Source organism: Rousettus aegyptiacus, unplaced genomic scaffold (assembly GCF_014176215.1).
Source record: "Rousettus aegyptiacus isolate mRouAeg1 unplaced genomic scaffold, mRouAeg1.p scaffold_m13_p_1, whole genome shotgun sequence".
Taxonomy (NCBI): Eukaryota; Metazoa; Chordata; class Mammalia; order Chiroptera; family Pteropodidae; genus Rousettus; species Rousettus aegyptiacus.
Window position 1 is genome coordinate 96,373,171 of NW_023416284.1, and position 22,995 is coordinate 96,396,165.

The window sequence follows — 22,995 nt, forward strand, 5'->3', positions numbered from 1 at the left end:
CGGGGACTTTGTTAACTTCTTTTTGCTTATCTGAATCCTCAGATTTACTTCAATTCCTACCTGGATATTTATTATGTTTTTAGAAGACAGAAGGAAAGACAAATTGTTGGGGACTTGATTGGTGCACTAGGAGGTCATCGTAGGGTCTGAAGACCAGAGTTCAGCTCACCTCTGCCAGTCGCTTGTTAAGACTTTCCAGGAATCCTTAGTCTCTGCCTACGTCTTTTTCCGTAAAATGAAGAGGTTGGCCTGTGACTACCCAGGTTCCTCTGCTTGGGCAGATGACACCTCCCTACAACTCGCGCTGCCTCTGCCCATAACCATGACTTCTGGTTCCAGTTCGGCATCTCCCAAGTCCTCAATCCACAGCGCATTCGAGAAAACACATTTTCTGTCATTCTTAGGACTCAGTTCACCGGCCACCAGTCCTCGCTCCTCCAGAGCCAGGACACCTATGTCTGGAGCGAGCCCTATTCCTCGCTCACACTTCCTTTCTCATGTCCCCAAGATCCCGCCGCAGGTTGGAGAAGGCACTTCATTAGGCACTTTCCTCTTTGGTCCCTAAAGTAACGTGCCTAGTGCTGGCCTGGGCTGCCCTCCTGAGCCCAGGATGGAAGCAGTCAGCCAGAGCACGTCCCTGGGGTCTTGGTGGGCCACCATGTACCAAATATGATCCACTGCAGTATGGTTACAGCTAGATTAAACCTCCAAATCCAGAAACCCAGGCAACCTCATTAGACAAGGGAGAATGTGGTACACTATCTTCACCCTTGATGCACACTTTATGGGTCATTAGACTACTGCTTCTTAACCTGGGCTGCATGTAGAGACCATCTGAGGGAGCCTCGGAAAATACTCGTGCCTGGGTCCTACCCCTAGAGACTCAGACGCAAGTGGTCTAGAGTATGGACTGGAAATGAGGATGCTTGAAAGCTGCCCCAGGTGACTGACTCTAATATCAAACTCAGCTAATTTCAAAACCTCTGCCCTCCCGGTTGTGGGGAAGGCCCGAGTCCGGCCCAACCCTGGCATCAGCACAGCAGGCCTGCTGTGGACGTCTGGCTGTCTTCCCATCCACCTTTGGGCTTCCCCTCGCCTATCCTCCAGGGCCATCTCTCAGCAGCCTTTGCAGAGCCCAGAGGCACTGCTAGGTCTCACGCTCACAGGGACAAGTCCGTGCCAGAGGTGACCACGTTTTCAGCAAATACCTCTGGGTTTCCGACTTTCTCAGGCCCAGGAGCCCTGTCCTCACTCAGGAGGGACAATGAAAACAAGGGAGGTGACTCTGCCCCCATTGTTCTCAGGCTGAGACGGTAACCCCCGGCAGCTGGGCGCCCCTTCCGTGAGAGCCAAGCCCAGGCCAGAGCTTCGCAGGGAATGGCTGACCTAGGAGGGCTGTGGGTTTGGCTAAAGCAAACAGTGAAGGCTTGGTGGGATCTGAGCTCAGGATGGAAGCTCAGCAAGCATTTTCAGGCTCAACTGATAAATTAGACTGGAACCCCTGTCTGTGGGGATACAGGGTACCCCTTGGGCCCAGTCTCAGTCCCACAGCACAGCTGCCTGAGAGCTGGCCCTGGAAGTAGGAAAGAGCTCCCTCCCACCCAAACACACACACACCAGATAACTCTCTGGAGCCATGTTCTCAAAACCCACCCCCTGCCTCATTCTCTGGAGGACTCAGGGCAGGTGGGATGTACAGAGAACTACGTGACAAGAGGCACTTCTTTCTTCCACCCACAGCTTCTCTACCCCTAATTCTCACCCGCTGCCCTGCTCCGGGGTGGCTGTGGCCTGGCCCATGGTCCTGCACTGGTATCTCTTCCCTTCCAGAGTGCTGTGGCCTGGGGCCTGGGTTCACAGCCTGGCCTCAGAATCCAGATCCTAGGAGTGTGTGACAACTTTTTGCTTTCATTCATTCCAGAAGGCATCTCCCAACTAGTGGGTCAATAACTTGAGGGCAGGAAATTGGTCAGCCAGGACCCCTCAAGCACATTAGGCCGGCAGAATAGCCCTTTCCTTCTTTCCCACAGGGGTGTGGGTCACTAGGGAGTGAGAGGTTCCTGCGCAGGATTTGAATCCTAGTTTGTTGCCCTTTCCGGGCAAGATGGCAAACCTCTCTGGACCCCATTCGACCCCTCTGTAACAGGCTAAGGAGAGCACTAAGGCATCGTCTCCTTCCTTCCCGCCAAAACCTCACATTCATCAGGCATCTCTCTAGCCCTAATCTCATTTGAGACTCAAGACCTTATAGGGAAGACAGGATGTTGTTATTCCCATTTCGTAGCTGAGGACACTGATCAGGGAGGCTTAGTGACATGGTGGAAGTCACACAGCAAACTGACGACAAAGCACAGAGAAGAACCAGCCGGAAGCCCCCGGACTCTCAGCTGTGGGCCCTTCCCAAGAAATAACCACACCATCCCTGCTCCTGGGAGCGGGCTAGGAAACACCAGCCAAAGTGGAGCAGGCAGACGGAGGTGACAGGTGATGCAGAGCTATAAAAAGGTTGCAGAGTCACACCAACGATCTAATCTCGATCTTACTTAAGATTAGCGCATGCTTACGCTCCCCACCCCCCACCTCTAGAGATGCCTCTTAGATTTACCCACGACCTTGCGATGGGGTGAAAGGAGCAAACACGGGAAGTCATCAACCACTCAAAGGTTCTAAAAACAGCCCTCGAGCGGGCCACAAAGGAGGCCACAGGAACTGCTGACGTGCCATCTCCCCATCTGGGCCGAGGACCTGAGGGAGATCTGGTTCATCGTCAGCCTAGCTGCCCCACCCTGTGCCAGCGGGTTTCGTATTCTCCAGAGCCCAGGTCTGGACCGTGGCCTGCCTGACAACACAAGCTGCAATGGCTGACCCACCTCAAAAATCACAAATGTCAAGCTGGGGACCTGCACCGGGGCAGAGTGGGAAAGGCCCAGGCTTTGGAGCAGACATGCCTGGCTGCTAATCCTGGCTCCACCATCTACCAGCAGGTTACCCGGCACATCACATCTTCTCACCTCTCTGAGCTTCACTTTCCACATCTGGAAAGTGAGGGTACCAAGACTTCATTGGGTTGGGGTGCAGATTACACGGAATGATGCATAGGTCAGTGCCAGGCCATATAGGGTGTGCTCCTAAAATGGCACTGGGCAGAATAGTGAACGTGGGAAGAACAAGGGGATGGGGAAGCCAGCTCTATTCTGAGGGTCTGTGCCTGCTGCACAGGGTACCCCCAGAGCTGTGGACAAGAGTGCTGGGCTAGCTGTCAACAGCAATGCCCTCTGGAAGATCACGGCTTGGGACAATACTTATCACCACATGACATGCTAGTAGGTATCTGTTATTTGGCCTACTACTTATCTCCTGCCAATAGACTATGGGCGCTGAAGGCAGAGACTGCATTCATCCCTTATTTCTAGAACAGAGCCAGACATTAGTGGGTAGGTACTCGATATTTGCCAAATAAATGATCAAGTCCCCAAGATGTACGCCTTTCACAATCACTGCTTCTGGGGCACAAGGGTGGGTGTAGTGCTGCATTTAGTGTGGGTTCTGGCTCCACCGGATGAAGTGGGCGGTCCTGGCAGGTACGAAAAGCCTGGCTGATAGTTTTGTGTTTCTCTGCCTCAGTGCCTTCTCCCCACCTCACCCCACCCCACCCGTCTATAAGGCCAAAGCCACCAGCAATTCCAGCCCTGGTGAGTCAGCTGCACTGCAGACTTTGGAATCATCAGAATTCCAGAGGAAAGAGGTGGGTGGGTGGGAAGGGGTGGGGGCCTGGGAGGGAGGTCATGGTTAGGGGCCACTGGTCTTCTTAAGCATGCCCCTGCATTCCTGCTCCCCAGCAGTGGGAAGAAGGAAGGACACCCTGCTCCACAAAGCTCTCCTAATCCTTGATGGCTGCCAGCCTTGTTCCTGGGGACCCTGGTGGAGGTTCTGAGGACGAGGTCCCCCCAATAAGACCCCCAAATCCCACGCCTCCATAGGAGGAACCCTGCCTGCCTGACCCCCACCACACTCATCCCTTCCCATTAACATGCACACCCACAAGAGAAGGTGGCTGATACCCCACCTGTTGCCCCACAGAGAGCCCCAGACCACCAGCAAACTCTCCCCTACCCTGGGCCTCAAAGAAGTAGCCTCTTTACCTGCCCTTTCTCTTTCCCCTCTCCCTTCACCTGCAGCTAGTGGCTCCCAGCAGTAAGTAACACCTACCTGAAGGCTGCAGTTTTGATGTTAGGAATTATTAAATCTACCCATTTATCATAACTTGTTTCTGATGACCCGATGGTTAAATTGTAAACCTCTTCGCTAATTAAAAAAAAAAAAAAAAAAAAAAGCCCAGGAGGGGCCCTGAGCTCCTGAGCAGTGGTATGAATCCTGCAGGAGGAGTGGGTAACTGAATTTCTCCACTTCTATAAGCCTCCTTGCCTGTTTAGTACAAACCATCCCTTTTTACCCCAACCTGGTCCGCTGCCTCCAAGCGTGATCCTACCCCACCCCTTTCCACAAAGTCCCTTTGCAGGATCCTTCTGAGAGCTGACCACCTGTCATCAACCCTTCCTTACTGCCTGACTCTCACCTAAGTCCCTCCGGCTGCAGTCCAAACCCATTTCCTTTGGTTTAGTCTCCAGCTGGAGACGGACAACAGCTGGCCTCCACCCTCTCTGGAATAAATTGTACGAGAAACTATTGGCAAATTGGCACAGGCATCTTCGGTTGGGTGGTACTCTTTGCAGGGGGTGGAGGGGCCTTCTGCTTCAATGGCCCCCAAATTCCATCGAATCCCACTGAGTCACAATTAGAGACAAGAGACAAGATGGTGATATCCTAATGTGCAGACTCCCCAAGCCCTGGGCTGCCAGATGCAGATCTCACACCACACCACCTGCACCAGGGGCTCTGGCCACCAGGGACCCAATTTTGAGATCACAGGGATAAGATACAAAGAGGACCCCCAAATAGCATGAGAAAGGAGCAGGGGCCTGATACATGCAATCAACGTGTCTGCGAGGATGGGTCCCCTGCTACCTCCCATCTCCAGCCGACTGGGTGGGGACGTGACCAGGGTGAATAAAGAGCTGTTTTGTGCTGAAGGTATGGAAAAGTACAGCCAGCTCTCCTAGCACAGGAAGGCTGGGCTGCGGTGAGGGTTGGTGTGGGGGTCAGAAAAACCTCTTGCACCCAACCTGGGGCCTAGGACCAGGGACAGGTGGGCGTGGAGGGAGAGTGACAGAAAATGGAAACTCTCCTGATGGCAAAGCAAGAGAATGTCGACTCTGAGACAGACTCATTTCCAAAGGCAAAAGGCAGAGAGAACCAGGACCATGCCTTCGACACACACACACACACACACACACACACACACACACACACACGCATTCTCTCCCTCACACCTCACAAAGGCTGTGACTTCAAGCGAGGGCATTTTCCAAGCCTACTTGATCCCTGACGCCCACCCAGTCACTGGCTCCGCCCTCCCAGCAGAGGGCGGGAACCTGTGACATACAGGCCTGCGCAGCTGCAGCTACGCCAGGGCCCCACTAGTCAGGTTCTCAGTTTCCTCACTTGTAAAATCGGAATAACGCTGCCGCCCCACCAGTTCTCAGGATTATGGGTCCAAAGGCTTGATGGGCATGAATGCGAAGAGCATGAAGCAGGCACACAGGCAAAGCTGGAGATGCACTTGACCTGTGAACTAGTAAAACCCAGTGTTGCTCGGGTTAGGGAGGCGTTCTTTCAGCCTCCTGGTAGATTATGTGCGGCCGGCTGAGGCTGCAAGAGAGGGAAGTAAATGCCACCAGATTTCCAAGTCACCCAAGGGTCAGGCAGGGGAGCAAGACCCACTCCTCAAGTGACTGCATCCTGTCCTCTGGGGAACTCAGCTTCCCCGAAAAAATGAGTGGCGGCTTGGGCAGCCATTTCTCAGGCTCATCCAGAGAGGGTCATTTATCTTCAAGGCCGCTGAAGCAGGTCTGTCCTGGGGTGCTGAGAGCTAAAACAGTGACCTACTAGTGGGCTTCCAGGACAGAGCGTGTCCTTTTTCCTGTGTCATCTCTCAAGATGAGGGCAAAATAGGAGAACAAGGGTTGCTTCGCCCTCACTCCCACCTTGGGGCCTTAAGCCATTCCCCTCCTCGGAGAAGCAACAGTGCAGCTGTGTCTGCCTGCTACGAATGCCACCTCTGGCCAGGCACTGGGCCTCAACCCACGTACAGAACAACCCACCCAACCAAATTTAACCCAAAGAATGATGGGACCAGAGTCATGGACTACCTTTCCTTGTACTATGCACATCAGAGTCGGATTGACTGATTCAATTAAGTGTTTCCTGAGCACAGGCCCTGTGCCCTGACGCTGTGGGCAAAACAAGGGAGCGCAAGGCACAGGCCCACTGAGGAGGCCCTGGAAGTCTAACGAGTCACAGGCAGGCAGACAGGGCTTACAGAACAGTAGAAGGGGGCATGATAAAGCAGTGGGCAAACCAATGGCGAGGCCAGCACAGTCCCTAGGGCTCATGCTATATGCCCTGTTTGAGTCTAAGCAAAGGGTCACAAAGCAGGATAAGAAGCCCAAATATAGATGGGGAAACAGGCTCCAAAGCCATGAACGAACTAAACCACAGCCATCTCCTAGTCACGCTCTTCCTGTTTTGAAAACTGCCCACCCCTACCTTAAGGTTTTCAACCTTCCCTGGCCCAAGACCCCCACTCTGTGTCCTGGAAGTAACTGAAGAAAGCTCTTTACATTTCATCAGTCTCCCCCTTCTTCCATTCTTTCTAGGTTTGTGGTGGGCAGATACGTTCATAGTTCTCATTCCAAAGGGAAGATGTGCCCATGTGGCCAGCAGATTCACCTGACCAGTGACTCTGAACTGTAAGAAACGGTTTTCCCCCTAAGGACTGGGGAATAGTTGACACTTCACTGCAGATCGGTGGGTTGAGGGGCTGGGGTTGGAGAGGGCAATTAGAAGGAATTGAGACCCCAAGTTTCAAGGTGGAGCTCCATGAAAAAAAAAAAAAAAAAAAAAAAAGGACTCACTTTCTACAGCCTGGTTCCACCTCCAATGGAGCTAAGGCTGGCCAATGACATTGGGTTTGGGACACCTGGAATGACCTTCTTGCCAAGTACATACTCATTTGAATCTGATGGGACTGAGAAGGCAAAGCAGCCTCCAGAAACTGGACTGGTGGGTATGCTCGCCTTGGGAGAGCTTGCAAGTTTCCCAGTGGGAGGGACAGGGAACACCCTCCTGTGGGTTCTCAGCACGTCGCCCTCCCCACTCCAAGGCTTCCAGGGCAGCGCTCCTCTCCCACCCCGGAGCAGGAATGGAATCTGACCCAGTACCCAGAGAAGCTCATGTGCCATTAGAAACCTCGGCAGATCCTCGGCAGATCCTCAGCAGATCCCCAGCAAGGCTCCAGTGCTTCCCAACAGAACTCTGTGCTGAGGGAATGCTCTGTATCTGAGCAGTCCCATGTGGCTACCAAGCCCTTGAAATATGGCCAGTGTAACTTAAGATCTAAATTTTAATTTTATATATGAAAAGATGCTCAACATCACTAGCTATTAGGGAAATGCAAATCAAAACCACAATGAGATACCATCTCACACCTGTTACAATAGCTATAATCAACAGGACAAGTAATAACAAGTGTTGGAGAGAATGTGGAGAAATAGGAACCCTCATACACTGCTGTTGGGACTGCGACTTGGTACAGGCACTATGGAAAGTGATATGGAGGATCCTCAAAAAACTAAGAATTGGCCTACCATATGATCCAGCAATCCCTCTACTGGGTATTTACCCCAAAGACTTGAAAACTCATATTCGAAAAGATATTTGCACACCGATGTTTTTGGCAGCATCATTCACAGTGGCCAGGACATGGAAATGTCCTACAACTGAAGTGTCCTACAATAGATAATTAGCTATAGAAGCTGTGGTACATATATACAATGAAATATTACTCGGCCATAAGAAGAGATGAAATATTGCCATTTGCAACAACATGGATGGACCTTGAAATAATCATACTAAGCGAAATAAGCCAAACAGAAAAGGTTGAAAATCACATGATATCACATATGTGGGATATAAACCTAAAAGCAACAAATGAGCAGGACAAACAAACAGAGACTCATGGACAAGGACAATGGACTAGTGGTTACCAGAAGGGAGGGGGAAAATAAAAACATAAAATGGTAAAAAAAAAAAAAAATTATGTATATATAGTATGAATAATAAATAAAAAGTAATAATTAAAAAATTATTTAAAAAAATATAATTTCAAGAAAAAAATTTTAATTTTATTAATTTTAATTTAAAATTAAACAGTCATAATAGTCATATCACACTAAAATAAAATTAATTAGTGACATATACGTGGTCATTGTGCTACCCAAACCTTCCCTAGGCAGAGTCTACCTCCCCTGGACCCTCTGGTTTACCCAAGCCACGGGCCAAGGTCCACAGCATGCTCCTGCATGATTCTGGGCTGTCCCAAATCTTGCCGGTGCTTGAGTTTCTTTGTAAATTCGAAAGGGAGGGCAAGTTCTTCTTGGCTCTCATAGGGCCTGGCAGAACTGGGTGTACGCAGAGGCCAAGACAATATTTGTCTATTGGCCTCTGGAAGAATCTCTCCCTTGCAGGGCACACGGACCCCAACACTGAGAACAGCCACTGTTCTGCCAGTCCTCTACTGGGGAACCCCGCTCTCTTCTTGGTGACTATCAACTCATGTGCCAAATCTCGAAATTTTTGGTCTGCAGACCGAAGGCCCAACTGGTTTCCCCAGTCTTTGAGGCCCTTCCTCCCAAAGTGTAACACAGCACTGCTGCCCAGGTAGTCACTACTCTGGCAGCTAAATTTAAAAATAACAATACAATATTCAGTGATTACAGAAGTGATACCAGTTTTCAGGGTATGTTCTGGTAAAACCATGTTTATCTGTATTTTGTGTACCTCATACTTTTAAAACAGCTAATGCAGAAGCGACTAATGATATATGCATGCATTATCTCACCCTTAAAAAAATTCAATTTGTTTGTTTTAAAAGCAATACAACAGCATTACAGAAAACTGGGGAGGCAGAGGAAGAAAGAGGCATCAACAGCCCCGGCCTGTGGCTCAGCAGTGCCTGGCTTCTGTTTTCACATAGAGTTTCTATGACTCGATGCCAGCAGAGAACCGCACACCAATTTGAGCTGCCCTCACACCCAGGCTTGTTTTTGTGTAACTTGAAGTCTGGCTCATAGCTCAGACAGACCCACTTTGAGAAACACCAAACTGAGGCACCAGGAAACCACTCCCGTCTCCAGGGCCTGGGCAGCTTGTGCACCATGTGGCCCTGTTGCAAGCTGTCTGAGGGTCTCTCATAACCCGGGCCAGAGCCCACCAAGTCAATCGATAGGCAAGAATTAAACTGTGTGTGCAGAGCAGTGGGGGAAGGTGTGGAGGAGTGTGTACACATAGGGAAAACTGGATTCAGAAAGAGGAAAGTTTAAGACACGTACACATTGACCCCAACAAAGAGCAGGTGGAGGAGACAGATCTGACTCTGTGTAGCCAGGGTATTCTGAAAACAGAGGGCGAGCCAAAACCAAGACCTGTGAACTCTGAATTCCCAGCACTCTTGAACACAGGAGCCTTCTTGAGCAGGACCCAAAAGTGCCCCTACTGACTCTAAAGTTGCCCTGCCAGGCCCCCCAGGGAGCCTGTCCTGGGTTAGACAAATGAGCACCCAGTGAGATGTGACACACTTCACCAGGTAACCGATCGACCTGTCCAAACAAAGAATCGAGTGTCCCTAGTGGATAGAGCACTTGTAGAGGGGTGGAGACAGTCCCAGTGTGCTTGCTGGGTGAAGGCAGAATCTGGCCTGGCATGTCCCCCACTGGGAGGGCTGGGGACAGGAGTTTTCCAGATTGGAGGTGGGCCCATCTGAAAGGCAAAGGAGGGCTGTGGTGGTCCTGCCTCTGGGTTTTGGGGGCTGGTGGGAGAGGCCGAAGGAGAGGGATATACAACTTCATGGTTCAGGATGGTCATTAATAATTATGGTCTTCCACGGTGCTAGATTTGGGATCCAATGGGGCACACGCTGAGGGCCTTGTCTGATGAGGGGAGGAGCACACACAAGGCAAAACCCCAGTGCAGTGGGGGTGGGGCAGAGAATGATGCTGCTCAAGGGAAGGCAAACCCCAGGCCCAGGCTGAGGGATACCTTCCCTGACAGCCCCAAGCCTACAGCAACTTCTCCACCTTGGGGCACCTGAGCCCCTACAACAACATGCCATACCTTACTCAATAATCTTTAACATATATCACATGGCTCCACCCAAACCTCCAAGGCAGGGATCCTGTCTAACATTTCTTGCAATTCCCATGATCCTTAAAATAGCACTGGGCATACAGCTGGTGCTCATAAAGTGTCTAATGGCCTTAGTGAGCAAGTCCATGGCTCTGAGAGGGGCAGTAACCTGTCCTAGTCACACAGCAAGTCAGCCAAGCCAGGCCCAGGACCCAATTGTCTTATAGTTTCCCAGTGGGCCACTGGTAAGTAAGTAGATCTCTGGGCTGAGGCCTGAGTCTGGGGGATGGGAGAGGTGGATGTTGAAAAGCCGATAATCAGGACACCCTCCCTTTTCCTGCTCCCCAGGGGTTGCTGACAAGACACTACTGCACAGCTTGCTCCACTTAGCCCACTCAGCACTTATCCGTCGGTGAGAGGCAGCCTTTCCACCCGCTGCTCCAAAGAGGGCCTGGATGCTGAGAAGGGAAGGGCACCATTCCAAAGCTAACACTGTCAGGATGCATTCCACAACCCAGGAGGTGAAAGTTTTATTTGAACAGGAGCGATGGGGAAGGTACGGCCTGCTGTTCTTTCTCCTCCAGAGGGTCTGTGAACAGGTGCCATCCTGCGCCCGGGGCATGGGAGGAACAAGAACCTTGCACTAGACACAAGGGGCACCCAAGCCAAAATAAACATTTTGTCCATAAAGGACCCACCCCGGGGGTCCCCAGCATGCTGCAAAATCACTGATCTGTCCCCAGCCAGGCAGGCAGTAGCTGAGCGGTGCTTACTCCCCAGGACAAAGGCAAGCTCAAGTTATTCCCTCCCAAGGTGCAGAACAGAGTCCTGCTGGGGGTTAGCCCTGGGAAAGCCAAATGGGGGGACATGTCACAAGTGTGGGTTTAGCAGCTAGGGAGGCGGTAGGTAATGCTGAACGTAGACAGGAGCCCCATAGCTAAGAGGCAACAGGGTCTCTCACTCCAGCTCTTTGATTTTTTTTGAGGGCTCGGTGTCTAGGTCCCCTGACCCACAAATCCTGCAGTGAAGGTTCAGGGGCCTGGTAGTTCTAAGAATGACAGGGGGAAGAGGGCTGGGGTAGGGACAGAGTTGACAGCCCCAACTCTGAGCTCTGATACCCACTTACATAACCTAGGTTTTCCTGTTTTAAAACTTTTCACACTGAAAATGACAAACAAACCTATATATGGTCAATGTGGCAGGAAACAGTGGTATCAGAACCCACGAAGCTGAAAAGAACAGTGCTCAGCGAAGGGCCAACACACTCGTGCAGAGTGCTGCTTGGGGTGCTGAAAGCTAACAAGACCCAAGTAGAAAGCAGTCCCAAGCAGGGGCTGGTAGCCTAGAAAGATCGGTAAGACTGGCATGAATTTAGGACACGCGAAGCCTAAAATGAGAGGCAATTCTGCAGAGCTCTAGAAGCAGAAAGCCCAGGTTCAGGCAAGTGTGACCTTGACGAAGTTATGTAATCTCTCTGCCTCAGTCGCCTTATCTGCAACAAGTGGTTCCCCGTAGCACCTATCTTACTATTGTTGGGGTGCTGATGCCATGTAGAGACGGCCCTTGCATGGCCCACACAGCCTTTCCTTCGCTAAGTGCCACCTCCCATTCCTACGGCTGTGTGATTGTTGTCACGCCTCTCTTTGCCATCTCCCCCCCCAAGTCACTTATAGTATCAGTGGACATAGACCTCAAGGGTTTTAGAATGCCTCTCCACCCTCATGAGATAGCCTATCTATGTTGGGGCAGACTGGGATTAAGGGTAAGGCCAGAGATAGGTGAGACCACACAGGTAGCAGAGTCCAGGTCCCCTGGGCCACTGCAAGAAAGTTGGCTCTTAGTCTGAGGGAGAAGCCACATAGGGTTTTCTGAGTCAGAGGACCCAAATCTAACTCTATGAGGATCCCTGACTGCTGTTGCAGTGACCAGGAGACCTATGAGGTGTGGCAATCACCTTTCAACCTAGGTCCTATGGCCACTGCTTCCAAGAAGCCTTCCCTAATTGCCCCACTTAGCTCTAATTACTCCTTGATGGTACTTCCCCTTCCTCTTGTGTGCACAGTAACCTTGGAAAAGTTATATAATCTCACAAGGTCTAGGCCTTGGCTCCAGGGCTGTAAAGGGAGGCCAGTTAGATAACCGCTAAGCTCCTCCAGCCTCACATTTTATGATTCGCTGCCAGGAGAGGTGCCCAGAGCCTGATCCTCCTCCCCCATCAGCCACACCAGCATCTAAGGCTCCGGGGAAAGCTTCTTGGGTACAGACACTTGGGGAACAGGGTCCTGGATTGGAAACTCCTTGGGGAGGCATCAAATCATTTCTGCCCTGGGCTCTGGATGGCCCCAGAAAACATCCTCCTTTCTGAGTCTCTGGTTCACCACAAATTCAACTTGTGCCTCTTATCTTAGAAAAGCTCACTAGTGGGTGGGAAAGCTGGCACTCAAGATGATAGGGAGGGGTGTTATAGCATAGGTTAAGAAATCAGGCAGACCAGTTTAGTTTGAGTTAAGTGCTCTATAACTCCTAACACCATCAAGGCTTTGATTTAAAGGACATTTAAAAGGGGATTAGAGGTGAGGTGACAAATGGCTGTAAGGAAAGGCTCTGGGCAAAGCAGAGCAAGTTTAACCTGAGCTTGGTCTAGAGACAGTCTGTGCCCAGCTCCTCACCAGGCTTCAGTTTCTCCATCTGGCAAATGGGATGGCATTTCATGCCAGACCTCATAGAGGTCACAAGAAGGCACCGTACCTCAGATGAATAGGTCTGCAGAGACTGGCAATAAGGTGGAGAGCCTCTGTATCTGCAAGCAACACTCTTTCTCCCTTCCCTGGGGCCAAAATCCTTGGTCAGCTGTGGAGGGAGTGCAGCGTGGGGTGGACCACGGGGGAGGAAATACCTACTGTAGGCTCCGGTCACGCCAAAGGACATGCCCCTCTCCTTGCAAAGAGCCCAGCCTTCCTCCTGCTCCTCCTCAGAAAGCTCTGAAGATCAAACAAACAAGTTTGCAGAGGAAGGGGCGGGGCGAAAGTGCATTGCTTCCTTCCCCCAGCACATCACTTGCCTTCTTAGTTTCCGCAGTCCATGGTCTAAACATTTCCCAAAAGGCAGGGACGGAACTTTCTCTTTGCAGAAGGTCTCAAACAGGTCTGGGCATGTAGTATGTGCTCAATAAACATCTTCTGAATGGAGGACTGGAAATTTGCCTTGTCTCAAGTTCCTTGAAAGCAGAAACCGTGCCTCCCCTCCAATACTGAGCCCTGTGAGGACAGACCTGCTCAACATGCCCATGCTGACTGGCCTTGTGAATCCTAGCGGACAGGAGTTTAGGAAAAGTTTATGAAACAAGGGGTAGTAGAAGGGGGAGCAGAGAAGGGGATTCCTGGAAAGAAACAGACCCAGAGAGGGAGAGCTATTTGTTCTGTAAAGTCCCTCAAATAGGAGAAGATAATGAGCTGGTCTTAAAAGTTAACTGGGAACCAGAAGCTGCAGTGAGTGAGCTTCATATGCATTTTCTCCTGTTATGCTCAAGGTATGACTTGAAAACAAAGGTGGTGTGACTTGAAAGCCTGTCCTTAACTACTATGAAACAGCCCCACATCATGCGGTTTGCAGGAGGAAGTAGGTGTACATTTTCATAATGACAAGACCCCTCTTCTCTCCCAGATTCGGTGCCTAAAAGACTAGGGGCCAGGGTCTAAGTCTGATTCAATTCACCCAGGGAACCACCATAACCTTGCAAGAGGTTTGGCCCCTCCTGACTGGACTTGCAACCCAAAGGCTCACATGGCTCAGTGTTCCCCTCAGAGCCAGGGACACCAAGGCCAGAGATGAGACAGGACTGAGCAGAGAAAGCACCTGGGCCCAACAAATGTGTTCTGAGCAAGTCAGCAGTTAACTATAGTCCACATGCTTACTGAGCATGTCTAATGGACTAGACCTGGGAACACAGGGCCAAGGGTGGGGAGCTATGGCCCTAACCACGTGTGCTCCTAGAGTCTAGCCAGGCCTAATGTAACTGGCACTCCAAGCCTTGAATGAATAGATGAATTTCCTTGAAGGAAATGGAGTCCAGAGAGGTGGAATCCAACCAGGGTCACACAGCACAAACCAGTCCTGCAGGGAGAATCAGAACCCAGGTTATATTCAGCTATTCCCTACACAGTGGTTCAGATATGGGTCTCAGGCCCCAGCCCCAAGTATTTGTCCTCTCAAAGGGAGGGGTTCAACTGGACTTTTCTCCTAGACTCGGGGATAAGCCTCTCCCCCATAGGATGGGCTGGGTAAGCAGCTATAGCAAGATTACAGTGGTCCATGTCGGGGGGGGGGGGGGGGGGGGGGGGGTGACAACAGCCAGAAGTACACAATCCTGCCTACATATTTCAGCAAGAAACCCAAATGTTTAGATAGAGAGGATAAATAGAATACACATTTCAATGCCAATCAAAGAGACCTGGCTACCAAGGGCCCTCTGAGAGGGGAGGTAGGTGGTATCTGCTCCCAAGGAGAGAACAACTTTGACCCCAGATCCCATGTGACCACTCTCCAGGGAGGTCACTCGTGAGGCCATCTGGATCTAGCAATCTTCCAGAAGGGAACAGGTTTAACCAAGGCCAGAGATGAGAGACAGGACTGAGCAGAGAAAGCCTTTCTTCCTTCCATCAGAGCAGAGAGCAGGCCTCATAGTTTCAGGTGGTGACCATTAACTTTTTTTCGAGGAGGATTGTGGGTGAATTTGCAGGAAATGGAAAATGAGAAGGATTTGGTGTGTCTTATCATGTGCTTCCATCTCCAGATTAGAATCTCAGTACATGACGGGGCCTGAAAAGTGAGCAACAGCGACCCCACAGAGAGACCGAGTACAGCAATAGCAGCTGAAGCATAACAAACAACCAGTCACGTGCCAGGCCCTCTGTCTAGTGTGTTTACATGTATTCCGTAGGCATGACGAAACTACTGTGCTACCATCCCATTTCATAGATGAGGAAGCTGACTTGCTCAAGTCACACACCAGAGTAAGCATCCTGAAAGCTGTCCCATGTGCCCTAGGCTTTGAAGACACCATGCAAGCCTTGCACTTTGCTCCTTGTTTTTTTCCACCTTTAGCGTGGCCTCACATAGAGTGGAATGGTTCAGAGTGTGGGCAGGCTCTGGGTTCAAATCCCTGTTCTTCTACTTCCCAGCTGTATGGCCTTGGGCAAGTTATTGAACCTCTATGTTCCATTCTGTTGCTCCCACCATGAGGTAGTGCCAGTAAGAGTACCTACTGCAGAGGGTTGCTGCGAGGCTTTGTGATGTGGTGCACAAAATAGTTCACACAGCCTGAGACCAAGAGACTACTCAGTAACTGTTAGCTGGCACCACTGTCAGCCCCCCACTTCCGTTATTCCAACGTCCTGGCTCTGTCAGTAAGACAAGGTGAATCCCAGCTTTTGGCTAGCCATGTAGACCCGAGCAAATCTCCCGGTCTCTGGTTTCCTGTACAATGGGCAGAGCAATATGACCTAACCCACAGGACTAGTTAGTTAGTTCAGTGAGACACAGCTACAGGTAAATAACCAGCCCGAAGCCTGGCACAGAGCGTGTATTCAGCAGAATGCTCACAGGGCCTGCTGTTCACACTGTTTAGCCTGCCTGCCTCAAATTCCCGCTTCTCTAAGTTCAAAACAAAAATTAACCTTTTAATGGTACACACTTGGAACCTCCCGGTACATGAACGTCAGTCAGGGAACAGCTTCTAACCTTTCTTTCCCTTGATCAGGGGCTCCCTGAGGGCAGGAGCTATGTTTTGCTCAGAGCCAGATCCCCCACAGGCCAAGGGGTTCACAGGCCTCAGGAAACAGGAACTAAATCCCCAGAGGCCCTCTGACCCGTGTCCTCTTCACCCTCAACCATCTGCAAACCATCACTCAGCACCAGGACCGTATTTCCCCTCATTTCACCAACACGGCCCGGTTTCTCTCCCCAGCTGAACTGAGCTCCCAGGGGCTAAGGCCCTATCTGGTTTCTGAGGCTTTAGCACACATAAATGACAGCTGGCAGGGAGAAAGAAAACCCCTTTGAGATCCCCTAACTTTGCCCAGGTCGCTGAGGTCTGGGGACCAGACTAACTGCTCACAAAAGCCTGGAGGCTTCAGGTAGCTGGACAGAGCTGGAGCACACTGCCCTCACTTTTACATAAAGGTACAACTAAGGCATAATCTGGGAAGATCATCAAATGGTAGGGGTGTCTTTGGCAGGGAAGGGGACCCAGACCTGGCCCTCCCAAGGGGCTCATGGAAGAAAGAGAGCAGTACCCTAACTGAAAGTTGGGGAATGAGTGGGTATGGGCGGGCTCTTTGCAGGGGGGTGGGGGGCTGTGAGCTCTGTAGGCTTTGGTGGAAAAACCCACACTTCATCACTTCAGAAAGAAAAAGGGAGGAGGCGTCCTTATCATAACACCCAAGGGGTGAAGGGATCAGCCCACAGAAATGCCGTTAGTTTAGTTTAAAGTAGAATATTCCACTTCTTTTAAGTTGCAAACAGCTGTGAAGAAAGAGGGAACTTTCTGAAATGCTGTTCACTCTCTGACTTGAACATTGCAAAAATCTGGTGAGTTCAAATTCCTTGGCTAAGCCTGGAGAGCTATGTTATCTGACCCTTACCTCTCTGCCCTGCAGCTGCGGCCCAAGGCCATCATGCAGGGCTAATCCAGGGGGATGCTCAGTGAAATCTCCAAGGAGAGTCTCTTCTACTGTCTCCAGGTCCCAAAAGGAACACTGGAAGGAGGTCAACCTATTTCAAGCGCTTTCCAATAGGCACCTACCTCACCTGGCCTCTCTGTATCACCCAGTCATGGCCACTCAGTTCTTCTTGTAGTACCACTCAGATCTAACATTCCAATTTATACGAACTCTCTTTAGGGTTCCATCTCAGGAGCATGACTCCTCTGTTCTCAAAAGCCTTGTACTACCCTGTCGTCACCACCCCCCGGCCCCAACACCACACATAAAGTTCAGAGGCTGAGCCCAATCTAACAGCAAACAGCCAAGTTCAAGATGAAAGCCCTTGGCCTGAGGTCAGAGCCAGCCAAGCACAGCATTCAAAACTGGAGGATTGTATTTCTTTTAAATGCCAGACTACAAACATGGCAAAATCCCAGGAAAAGACTTAGAAGCAACAGTCATCACCTCCTTTGCACCCTCCCCTATGAGTCCCCCCACCCAGCCTAGAATCTTTCAACACGTGCTAATTCTACCCTCAATAAGTCTCTATTAGTACGCCATCTAAAATCATCCTAAGAACTCTAAGTAAAACTCTCAAAACGATTCAGTAAAAATTCACTTTACTGTTAAAACTTACCAGAGCAGTTAACTAAGGCAGATTGATTGATCTGAATTTTTTTTTTTGAATGCCCTGGACTTTGAGCAGAATGTAAATAAGAAAACGAGCCATTAGGAAGGGACCTTTTTCTTCCATTTCCTCTCAAAAACACAACTTCTCCAACTTTCCATTTTTCCAGTCCTAGAAGGTGAGAGTTCAAGTTAGAACTAATGACATGGGGCCTCCATGATCCTGAATAATCAAAAGATCTATTGTGTTCTCTTCACTCAAGAAGGCAGTTAGGCAGACCAATGCACTTTTACAATTTCCAACAAGGCTTGAAACAAAAAGAGGTTTTCATGTTAACTCTTAATTCTCCAAAAACTTCAATGGACGTGCCCCATTCTGAGCATTTTGGTAAAATGTAATTTTACCACGTAACCCATGGTTATATTTTTTAAAGTTTAGGAGGAGGATTGGTGTGAATAATAGGATGTCAGAACCTCGAAACTGGAATGAGCCTCACTATTGCAGACTGGAGAATGTGTAGCGTAGGAAGGATCCAGAAAATCAAGAGGGGTCTGGGACATATGGAAAACCTCCAAATAGGAGAACGCAGTTTGGTGCTAAGGCAGCAAGGGGGCCACTGGGATCCAAGAGCCTTCCGGGAACTGGTCAGCTATGTGAGCAGTCTAGGAAAACTCGGGTTAGGAATGGAGTGTCCCAGTGGAAGGCAGGGTCTGGAGTGCCACCTACTGCACCCCCAGGAGACTTGGGAGTCTCAAGAGCCACAACACAAAGCAACACCCCACCCTCTCCCTCCTTCTTTCCCCTGCTAAGCCCTAATTCCAAGACTCTAGTTGGTTTATTCATCTTTCTCCCCAGCAGCCAGTCTGAGCTTGGCCATATCGTAATTCATCTTTGCACTCCCAGTACTTTGCCCAGTGCCTGGCACACAGTGGGTGCTTGATAAATGTTTGTCGACTAATTCCCCTGTACTTTGGAATACAATACACTTCTATTTGAAGCTTGACTCTTCATTATATAATCCCGGTCAAGTCATAACACCTTTTTAAGCCTCATTGTACTCATCTATAAAGTGGGTGATCACCAAGATTAGGTTAAAATAAGAACGTACATGAAATGCTTATTCAAAGATCTGGCTCAGAGTGAACTCTCGAATTCTTCCTGTTTGTGATCACTCCACACTGGACACAAGGCTGAGGAGAGTTCATTCTCCCTCTATACCCCAATCCTCTGCGTTTTTGTGCTTCTAAAGGAGAAGCGAGGTGCGGTGGATGGACTGATGCTTACTTCTGTAGTGGAGGAGGTGACGGCTCAGCCAGGTACAATGCTGAGAAGCCTGTATGCAGATACCTACTCTTGGGGAAACAGAAAACAGAATTTCCCAGCAGGCCAGAGTCCAGCTGAACCAATTTACTCAACTCACTTATAGACAATTCAACAGCTTCCCATGCCTAAGATAGAGAGCAGGGATGTACAAGGAGGCAGCTGGCTGGTTGCAACCCAGACTGTGCCCTCGTGCTGTGTCCCCAAGGCCACTTTCACTTCCCTCAGCTGCAATGTCCTTATCTGAACATCTAAGGTTGCTGTAAGAAGTACCCAAACCAATCAATAATCCAGATAAAGGATTCTGCAAGTTGCCTTGGTCAGTGCGTGCTCAATAAGTTGGAGCAACAAAGGGAGACATGATCACTCTCCTAAGTTACATCTACACACATCATCCCGAATGCGAATGCGTTTACTTTACTTGACCATCACCAGCCCCTCATTTTGCAAATGAAGAAAGAGGCACACTTCAATGGCTTAATGAGTAAATGGCCAAGCCAGATGGCAAAACCAGCCCGTGCCCTCTCTCCTAAAACACAGATACTATTCACAATGCCCAATGTGCAAGGTGCTCGGTCCATGCTAACTTCCCCTGTGGGAGGCCTCTGCAATTTAGGAAGGGGATCACTTAACCCCTGGGGGAGCAAGCTTCACAGCAAGGGTTCCAGATGTGTCTGGCAGCAGGAAGGAGGGTGACCACGTGTCCCAGGACTGGTGGGTCGCTGAGTATTTGAAAGTCCAAACCTCCACCTCAATTTGACCACAGCTTGAACAGAGAGGAAGCACCTGACAACTCGGGGACTACTTCCAAAGATCTAAAGAAAGGTATGTAAACTCCCTCTCGCGCACATATGAAAACACACACAGGGTAAGAAATACCCGGACCCAGACTGCACTACCCCCACACCCTTCCAACAACCCTACCCAAGAGCCTGCCCCCACCCTAGGAATTTCTAGCAAAAGACTCCTTTAGAATTACAAAGGTGATTCAGAACTCAATAAAACACAGAACCTCAGGTGGAAAATGCCCAAACAACCAGATGGAGTAAGAAAATTTTCGGAATTTTCATTTTTTTAAAAAAAAACAATTTCCTGAGGCCTGAGGCAGTGCCCCAAGTCACAGATCGGAAAGCCTAGCCAAGCAGATTTCTGGAGACACTTAAAAGTAACACTAGCAAAATGCTTCCACCGGTCTTCATTTCTTGGGTTTTTCCTATGGAGAGAGGAGACTTGCCAGTTGAAGATGGTTTCAGTTTTTTGGCTGTGGATGGGGACAGAGCTCTCCATAATCATCTCCTAATCACTGGCCTGATGCACTAATCCTTTTTCTAAAAGTCACCTTTCCACTCTGGGGGATTTAACAGAACATCAAAGTAAGAGGCATTTTGTTTGCTCAAACACCTTAAGAAAGCTGTCCAACATCCAAAGCTACTACCACCAGCTGCACCCGGCTGCCTCGCCCGATGCCCCCCTTTCCTTTCTCCTCATGTTTTGAAGTTTATTTTCCCACATTCAGCCTTGAATTCTTTCCTTCCTTCCCCTGCAGTGGCGAGGAGCAGCAAAGAGGGAAAGACTTCGAGGGCAGCTCGATTCTTTATCATACCCGCCTGCCTTCTTCCCCTCTAAACAAAGCCCTGTAAGAAACTAAACAACAGCTTGTTGTCCAGGAGAATTGTTTCCTCAAGGGAAATTATAAAGTGACCCCTCCCCAACACATGCACACAGGGCAGACCCACAGCCTAAGGAAATGGAATTACCCAGAACTCCTGCTCTTAGAGCTAAACCACCAACTAACTACCTTCTGAAACTCAGTCTTCCCACCAACCTCATCTCCCGCCGGACCTCAGCGTGGTAACTGCTACAAGACAGGAGACTCTCCCAGTAAAATCAAACACCCAACCCGCAAGCCTAAGCCTCCCTTCCACTGGCTGGAGAGGAAAAGTTTACTTGCCTGGCTGCAGGGAGGCATCGATATGCTCATACATGTGAATGTCTATAGATTTGGAGATAAAAAGGGGAACCACAGGCAAGAAAGTTTCATGTTTTCCAGCGCTTTCAACCTTCCAACAATTCAGTGCAGTCAAGATGATGAAGATGGGATCGTTCCCATTTTAAATATGGGGAAAGCAAGGCTGGAAAAATGAGACAACTAGACAGCCATAAAGCATTGGGAAACTGCTGTAGATTAAATCTTGTTCCCCATCAAACCTCCTTTATGGCATCTTTTGTGATGCCAGATAGTGATGTTACATTTCTCTTGGGGCAAAAGTAACATCACTATCTGGAGCCTTTACTAGCTCTTATTTCGATCCTGATCATTCCACTGGAAGGATGTCATTAGTGCAGGCCAAGAAAAGTGGATGTTTAAGGCTAAGAGACTTCAAGAAACTTAGCTGGAGGGCCTGGTCCCCAAACTGGACAAAGGTCGGCTCCACAGTTTACCCCAGTGAGGTCAATGGCATCCACAGGGCATATGAATCAGAAGAAACTCCCAATGCCAACACGGATCAGACGCTTTCCCCACCACCTCCTAGCTTCACAACCTCTTCTCCCTCGCAAAAAAAAAAAAAAAAAAGGGACTCTCCGGATTTTGCTCTTTTGTTCAACCTACTACTTTCACAAAGTTTTAACTCCAAGCCCTTGGAGTTAGCCTTCCGGGACAGGCGAGATGCAGCAAGATAAGCCTTCCTGGAAGCGCGTCCTCATCAGTCCGGCCACCAGTTCCCAATCCGGCGGCTGAGGCTGGACAAAGCTCCCTATCCCAATTCCCGAGCCATGCAGAGGCGAAGTGGGAGCGGGAGAGGGGGGTGGTCTTTGCTCAGGCAGGACTCTGCCGCAACTCCACCGGGCTCACGTTCCCGAAGAAAAGCCGGGCGCGCGCGACACTGGCCCCGGAGCTGGGAGGTGGAGACGAAAGTGGGTGACACCCGGCTCGGCTCCCGAACTCCGGGAACATCTCCAAAGAAAGATAAAAGCCTTTATGCGCCTCACAGCCTCCCTCCAAGGAGGGGGGTACCCGCACTCCTACCGAACCACTGCTGGGCCCTGTTCACTCGGGAGTCAACCCTAAGTTCTAGTCTCTGGACAAATTGGGTTCCGCGTGTGGTGACTCCTGCGTCCACGGGTGAACGACAGATCTCAGCTGCCAGATCCACGATGAGACATTCTCTCCTGTCACCACCACCCCCACCCCCCAGGCCCACCCACAGGGACTGCAGGTCATCCAAAGCTGTGAGGGGCGTTTCTGCAGCACTCCTAAAGCTCCAGTCTGCTTCCGGTGTCTGTAGGAGTAAAGCAGCTCACCTGCAGGATCTTGTCCAGGCCCTCCTGGCCTAGGCACGGGAACTCCTTGAGTAGATGCAGTTTCTGTGTATAGTAGTTCTTCTTAGCCTCTTTCCAATGCGGCTCCTCCAGCACCTCGAAGATCGCAGCCCCGATGGCCAGGTAGAAAATGATGGCCGAGGTGAGCAGAGGGCCACGGTCCACCATGGCTCCTGGAGAAAGCGTCCCCTAGCCCGAGCGGCTCCCTGTCCACCGGCCCTCCAGCCTCTGGAACAGCTGTTTGAATTTGGAGCTCCGCATGCGCAGTGCCCCGTGCCCCTGGCGCGGCTCCACAAAGTTGCTCCTCCAAGTTGGCCCACTAAGAGCGGGGAACTGTGCGGGACCCTGCTCACGCTGGCCAGGGTGGGGCGCACACCAAGGAGGCCTGGATCGCGGGGGCAAAGGGATCGCAGGGTCCGGCTGCGGGGAAACACGTGGGCAGCCTTCCGCGCGCCACAGCAATATGCTCCGCGCCCGCCTCTGCGCGCCTCTTTAACTGGGGCCCGGCGCGCGCCGCAAGCCCGCGCCGGGCCCCTGTTGGGGAGGGGCTGACCAGGCCCCGCCCTTCACCGGGACCGCCCCCGCTTAGGACCCGCCCCACGCAGGCCCCGCGGCTGCCGGCAGTGCCCACGAGGTGCGCTCCGGTGATCCGTGGTTTCCCTGGGGCCGAATGCCTAAGGGATTTTGATCTCTGGGACTCGCATTTGTTATTAGTACTGACGT

At 50.6% G+C, this 22,995-nt stretch overlaps 1 protein-coding gene across 2 annotated transcripts in view; it reads right to left on the reverse strand.

Annotated features, from left to right (window-relative positions):
- The window catches only part of KCNK5 (potassium two pore domain channel subfamily K member 5), a 37,000-nt gene extending 14,230 nt beyond the window's left edge, over window positions 1-22,770 (reverse strand). The window contains exon 1 of one of the 2 annotated variants that reach the window (XM_016154319.2): window positions 22,255-22,770. In XM_016154319.2, the coding sequence (XP_016009805.1) occupies window positions 22,255-22,440 (186 nt within the window). In that variant the 5' untranslated portion in view covers window positions 22,441-22,770. Of the gene's footprint in view, window positions 1-20,902; window positions 22,147-22,254 lie in introns of those variants that run through there. The other variant, XM_016154321.2, reaches the window with a different exon arrangement.
- Between the last annotated feature and the right edge of the window lie 225 nt (window positions 22,771-22,995).